Source organism: Etheostoma cragini, chromosome 6 (genome assembly GCF_013103735.1).
Source record: "Etheostoma cragini isolate CJK2018 chromosome 6, CSU_Ecrag_1.0, whole genome shotgun sequence".
Lineage (NCBI taxonomy): Eukaryota > Metazoa > Chordata > Actinopteri > Perciformes > Percidae > Etheostoma > Etheostoma cragini.
In genome coordinates, this window is record NC_048412.1 from 27,443,265 (window position 1) to 27,450,077 (window position 6,813).

At 41.4% G+C, this 6,813-nt stretch overlaps 2 protein-coding genes across 3 annotated transcripts in view; one reads left to right on the forward strand and one right to left on the reverse strand.

Annotated features, from left to right (window-relative positions):
* sh3bp5b (SH3-domain binding protein 5b (BTK-associated)) overlaps positions 1-1,015 on the forward strand; it is a 58,160-nt gene extending 57,145 nt beyond the window's left edge. Inside the window, exon 11 of the transcript XR_004656921.1 lies at positions 1,004-1,015. The gene's annotated coding sequence lies outside the window, so the exon portion shown is untranslated. The remainder of the gene's footprint in view (positions 1-1,003) is intronic.
* capn7 (calpain 7) overlaps positions 1-6,813 on the reverse strand; it is a 21,359-nt gene that overhangs the window by 5,248 nt on the left and 9,298 nt on the right. For both annotated transcript variants that reach the window (XM_034873653.1, XM_034873651.1), the window contains exons 11-18: positions 6,651-6,797; positions 5,723-5,829; positions 5,414-5,534; positions 4,015-4,159; positions 2,287-2,386; positions 1,736-1,871; positions 1,548-1,623; positions 295-440 (exon numbers count right to left, since the gene is read on the reverse strand). In XM_034873653.1, the coding sequence (XP_034729544.1) occupies positions 295-440; positions 1,548-1,623; positions 1,736-1,871; positions 2,287-2,386; positions 4,015-4,159; positions 5,414-5,534; positions 5,723-5,829; positions 6,651-6,797 (978 nt within the window). The remainder of the gene's footprint in view (positions 1-294; positions 441-1,547; positions 1,624-1,735; positions 1,872-2,286; positions 2,387-4,014; positions 4,160-5,413; positions 5,535-5,722; positions 5,830-6,650; positions 6,798-6,813) is intronic.

Here is a 6,813-nt window from a genome sequence, read left to right on the forward strand (position 1 = left end):
ACACACACACACACACACACACACCATTTGGATTTTCTTTTTATACTGTATTATTTTATATACACTGTACAACTACCACACAAACAAACGAATGCTTGGAAGACCTGTCTACAAACCTATGATGTGCTTTGTAAAATAGTTGGCATTGGTTGTAATGGTCCAAGTTCAAATATCAGTGTAAAAAAAAAAAGTTGTACACATCACATATAAACGTACCTCATTTAACAAAAAACTTTCTTTGGCTGGTCTCAAAAAGTGGAGATTAGAAAAAGTTCATACGAAAGTCTTCCTCACCCGCAGTGTGTAGTTGATGGTGTTCTGTTTCTCGTACTGGGAGACCACCAGTGTGAAGGTGTGTGTTCCTGCGCTCGTCAGCTTCATCTTGGTCAGGTAGTGCGGGCTGTTGATGCGGATGCCGTCGATGTAAGGAGGGGGGTCGGCTGTGGAGGGAACCAGAGCAGTTCATTCATAGTGAAAAACTACGTTAGCAAAACGGACACTTTTTTTTAACACTGCTGAAAAAAGCTTTATTGCATAACTTTTTGATGGTAATAAACGTCCGTTACATTCAAGATGTTGCCATATGAGTTGCTACAAAGCTAAATAAGACTGACAGCCCCACCCAACTCTCTCTGGATTTTTCAGGATGGCTATGTTCAGAAGATTGTGGCGTCAGGTGACTTTCACGCACAGAAACTTGAGTTAAGATAATTAGTCCATCATGTTTTTTTAATTCTCCATGTCCTTCTTGGCTATTTGAAACTGCGTGGAGGGCTTGGGGGAAGGTGTGAGATCACGCGGTTTATTGCAATTCCTTATGGGGGCGACAGAAACTACGCACCATAGATTTAAATACCTGTGTCTCTTTTTCATGAAAGTAAGAGATGTGTTTGTTGGCGTTTTATTTTAGGGTGAACTATTTCTCTGTGAGTAGAGTAATGAATCAGAGAGATTGGGGGTTTGTGATGGACTACAGGCCTCTGACCTGGCTGTGTGTGACCAGGGGCATTGCACAAAATCCTGGACCCTGCACTCAGGCATCCTCTATGGGCCCCTCCTCACATCTAAGGCTCTTCCTTCTAGTACCTTTGTGGGCACCCTTTTCACAAGAGGGCCCTATATACTCAGTCCCCTTCCCCCCCCCCCCCAGTCCGATGCCCCTGTGTGTGACTGTGGGGCAGAAGTAGAGAAGTTTAAAATCCTGCTGCCACACGTCTTCGGTATGAACCTCACAGCTCACATCTACTAGGGCAGTGGCGACCAAACCTTTCCACACGAGGGACCCCTAAACTGACACAAATTGAACGGACCCCCAGTTGATAAGATGTTGTCCCAGGGTCCCCCATCTAGCAGGTTTTTTGCTTTTAGAAGTTTAAGAAAGATATGAAAGCCATGACCAAAAAAAAAACATATATTGTGTATTTGTGTTACTTATGGATGAAATTCTACTAATAATCTATTATTCCCCCATTTGGTGGGCCCCCCCGAAACCCTCTCATGAACCCCACTTTGGGAACTACTGTTCTCAGATATATATCAAACCTTACCTGGGTAGTAAACCTTCTTCCCATCCGTCTTGTAAACAACAAGAGTGATAAACTCCCTATTTTGTGCAAAATCGTCCTGAACAAAAAAAAACAGTCATTGAATAAAAGTGCAACCTTCCAATATAACTTTAACACACAAATGCAACATGAAATGACTTTGTTAATATCTCCCAGCTCTGGGTGTCTACCTTGTCAGTGATGTGTCTGGTGAGCAGCACCCACACAGCCGCCCCCCCCGTCGGACACTGGACCTCCAGCTTGTACTGGGGATTGTTGGCCAGACTGTAGACGTCCTTCACTGGGCCCTGCTTCCCATCCCAGCTGCTGCAGACGGGACACACACCACAGCCCTCAGCATATATACACACTGCATGTGTTGTTGTGACAGCTCTTATGTTGAGGATAATTTAAATTCCACAAATATACATGACCATACTTGACAGCAGGCAATATAAAAGGGATCTAAAACTTAAAAACTTCCCTTTGAGTTCTTAGTCTGTGTCTAAAAGCATTTTCAGAAATGTAAAGTCAGCAAAAAATAATCCAAAGTTGTAATTATATTTAAAGTTAGTACAATGTTCATCTGTAATGTTTGTATCAGAATGTACCGTCCCCCTTTCTTAACATTTAGATGGAAATAAAAACCTGAGCAGTCATGTTACAAATAATTAACACTGAATGATCTTCTGGATCTTTCTCTCTGTCTCTCGTCCACACACACACAAACACACACACACACCTGTGAATACAAGAGGACTCTTTGAACAGGGCGGGGTTCCAGCTCAGGTAGATGACATCATAGTACTGGCAAAGGTCCTCCCATGCGATCCAGAAAACACCTGGAGAGCAACACGGAGCAAAATATGTGTATGATTAGTATTTGATGGAGCGCTCTGCCACCTCAGGCGCCCGCTACTAGACAATGTACCGACACCTCGGCTCTGATGCCCCATCCCTCATGTTTCAATTAGTACCACTATAAGGCAGTGGGGCTGCTTGATTGTGAAAAAAAAAAATCATAAATCGCACTTATTTTGGTCAATGTGAAACAACGATGATTTAACACGATTACTCATTGAACATTTGGAAAGATGTTTCCGTTACATGTCCGATTCATCAATTCCCAACTGTGCCGAGAATTTGCTCTCCCCTTCTTTCTTCTCTCCTTCCCTCCTGCCATCTTTCCTCGCGCTGGTTTTTAAATGCCACCAGGTATCACGAGCAGGACCTCGCTGGCTATTGGCTGAGCGAGTTTAGCCTTCGGGAGGGGTGACAGTGTGAGTGTCACACACAACACAAGACAAAATAAGAGTTGACTTGCAAAACGTAATGTGCAAAACAACTGTTTTTCTCCAATCAAAATCACAATCAAAATGTGATTAATTGCAAAGCCGACACAGTAGGAAGTAGTCTTGCTTTGCCAGACCCTCATCTAAAGCGTGGTGTAGGAGGGTCTGGCTACTCCACATCGCATTCAGGGATGGGAGGGAAACGTGCTCTGGTTTAATGGCATTTCTTTAAACCAATCAGAATCACCATGGGAAATTTGCTGGAAAACATGCTGAAATTTGCACTGAGCTGCTGCAAAATAGTTAACTATAGCAGAAAAAATAGTAGAAAACTCAGATTGGACAGATAGTCTAGCTAGCTGTCTTAATTTAAGCTGCAGAGATCTGAGGAGCAGTTAACCATGGTCTTCGTAAATCCACCGGATTTAACCCTTGTCCTCCCAAGGGTTGTCCTCCTGGGTCTAAAACTGACAAACATTTGACATTTTTTATCCTTTTTCAAACGTTTTAAAGTTTTTACTAACACCCCCTTACTACCACTAGTTTTACACTACTTTATGGATTCATGGTTAATAACCCTCATTTATATAGGATTATACCTCATATTTGAGATAAAAAAGGAGAAATTATGAATTATTTTGACTAATAATTCAGATCAGAGGAAAGTACAGATGAATTTAGTCAGGAATGAAAGTGATCATATTCGTAATTATATTTGCAAAGAGCGTTGTATGGAATCCAATCCATTTTTTTGTGGTAATTTGGTTAGAAAGAAACCCATATCTCAGATATAGACATTTTTTAAAGGGGTCAAATTTGACCCAAGGACAACAAGAGGGTTAAAATTGCAAGACAAAGAAAGCGGAAGGAAATGGAAAATCCATGCATCCGGCAGAATCTCCTGCAGGACTCCAGTGAGTATCCAGTGACTGCAGGAGCAGTCACTGGATACGGAACGCAAAGGATATAGACTAAGTAAGAACTGACATTGCATAATACAAAAAAGGCAGATTTCCCTAAGTTAGTATTATTTTTGTGTGATTTGATTGATGCTCCACCATTTGTCACAATGAGCAACGGCACCAAATAACACACAATAGAACATTTTGGGGGTAGGAGCTAAAAAGCTTTTCTATCCATAATGTAGGTATTGCATTTAGGAAAAGAAACGGGGATACCGTTGTCAAACTTCTGTGCTGTTTTGGGGTCAAAGTTGAGGTACTTGAGGAGTCCGGGTGTCCAGTTCTTCTCGTCGCGCTCGCTGTAGCGACCCTTCCACCGCAGGTGACTCCACGGATTCTTCAGCTGCAGGAAACGCATTCCCTATAACAACAACACACCCGCAGACAGGATGGCACTTAGATGCAGAAGATGGAAGGACAGGCGGTGTATCCCCCGGCCATGCAGGCTGTGGATTCTCCTGATTTAACAGCGTTCATGTGGGTGGTGGGAAGGGCTCGGTATGGCCAAAGACTTCCAGAATTGATTCGATTCCAATATCATTTTTGATTCAATAACAATGAGGTTAGAAAAATGTCATTTACAAAACCAAATTTGCTTGGATTCAAATAGAGCTGGGCAATATATCAATATTATATCAATATTGTGATATGAGACCACGGTAGATAATGTCTTAGATTTTGGTTATCGTAATATTGCATAAGGGTTTTCCTGGTTTTAGAGGCTGCTTTACACTCAAGTGATAATTCAATTCAATTTATTTATAGTATCAATTAATAACAAGAGTTATCTGGAGACACTTTACAGATAGAGCAGGACTAGACCACACTCCAGAATTTACAAGGACCCAACAGTTCTAGTAGTTTCCTCCAGAGCAAGAAACAGTGCGACAATGGCGAGGAAAAACTTCCTTTTAGGCAGAAACCTCGGACAGACCCAGACCTAGACCCAGACCCAGACCCAGACCCAGACCGAGACCCAGACCGAGACCCAGACCCAGGCTCTTGGTAGGCTGTTCTATTATTGGCCTTTACCCACTTAGTCATTATATCCACATTACTGATGATCATTTATCAAAAATCTCAATAGTCAAAACTACAATATTGTTGCAGTATCGATATCGAGGTATTTGGCCAAAAATGTCATGATATTTGATTTTCTCCATATCGCCCAGCCCTAGATACAAAAGAGATTCTCAGAGAAATGATGCTGTAGATTTAAAAGCAAAAAGCAACCCTCAAATATTTGTTACAAAGCACCAGGTTATTGTTTACATTAAAAAAAAGTTTGGTTTTAAGTACTTAATACATAACAGGACATACATTATATTAATATATTAAAAGATCAATTTGGGGATTTTATTAATGGATTTCAGATCATTCAAGCAGAGACAGACTTTTATTGGAGAGTCAGTTAGTTTAACCCAGACCTAGAGGTGGGTGACACTCACTTTACCATCACGCCGTTGGATTTCAACTCAAATTAATCTGAGTTCACTACTAACATCCATCGCTGTGATCCAAATGTATATTTAAAGCTTATGATTTCCATATATCCTTTAAGGATAAATAGAGAAGTGCATGCGGACACGCTGATGCTACTTTAATTTATTCTGACCTTGTGATCCCTGATGTCAAGAACGGCGTAGGCATGTGTTGGCACTAAACCCCATTTCTCCCCTTCTTCCTCTGTCATCACCCCCGTTGCCGTGGTGACAAGGACGTCACCCCTGTGAAACCTAGCAACAGGGAGCGAGAGATGAGAGAACAAAGGCGGAGATTAGGCCACATGTTCAGAGGGGAAAAAGAATGAGTTAAGAGGACAGGGAAACCTAGAGACAGAAAGGCACACAAGGAAGAGGAAGTGTGTGAGGAAAAACGTAAACAAGGGAACAACCTTTTCTGTGCATGCTCGTGTGTTTCTCACCTCTGGTACAGCATTCGGAAAGTGTCGTCCTTGCTGAAGGACTGATTGTCTGAGTGCATGGCGATGCGTTCGGGGATCCAGCCGGTCAGCGCGTGCAGATCGATGTTCTGTAACAGGGAATAAATATAAAAGACTTTTTCCACCAAAGACCAAATTGATCGACAAACATCAGACTTTGGTTTGCATTCAACATCACGTCTGCTGAGAGGGGACCGACCAATATATGCCTTCCAATAGTTTGGGGAATTTATTTTGCAGTTTTTCACTTTCAAAACCTTTTAACCCTCATGTTATCCTCGTTTTCCTATATCAATGTTCTTTTTAATTTCCCAAAATGATTGATTCCACACAACGCTCTCTGGCAAGTACACATGTCTACTTTCATTAATTTTGGGGTTTCAGATTCAATTTTATAGCATTTGAAAAAACAAATTGAAATATTTTTGAAATAGTATTGAGTAAAAGTTGACATATCCCATTTTAGTCTTAATAATTCCTAATATCTGCTTTTCTAACTCAAACATTAGATATAATTTCCTATAATTTAGTGTTATGTAGTGTTGAAAACGTCAAATTAAAAGAAAAACGTCAAAATTGTTGATTTTCAATTTTGACGGGAAGACAACACAACAAGGGTTAAGACCTGGAAGAGACTCAGATGTGTTCTATAACAAACATTTAGACTTGCCAAGTGTGTCTAATTTAACAAAAGATACATAAATGACTCTCTGAATACCTTTAAAAAATACTATTTTACTCTGTCGCACAGATATTGCCTTTTTTTTGTGCTCCTCATTCTTTAAAAATCCCTGCTCCAAATTATTTCTCTGATCACATTTACATCTGGGTCATCTAGAGGTGGACTCTACGTAGTTAGAAAAAGAAACAAAAATAGTTGCATCTCCTGGTTTCTCCACCTTTTACTCACCGAGTTGGAGCCGGGGAAGTCGTAGCCTCCCATCACCTTCATGTAGGCCTTCTCTATGAGGGAGACCCAGAGCTCGTTCCTGTTGCTGGAGTAGGAGCACAGCAGCTCCCCGTTACGATCCACCGGCAGGTAGTCGTCTATAATCACCTGGGGGGGGGGGGGG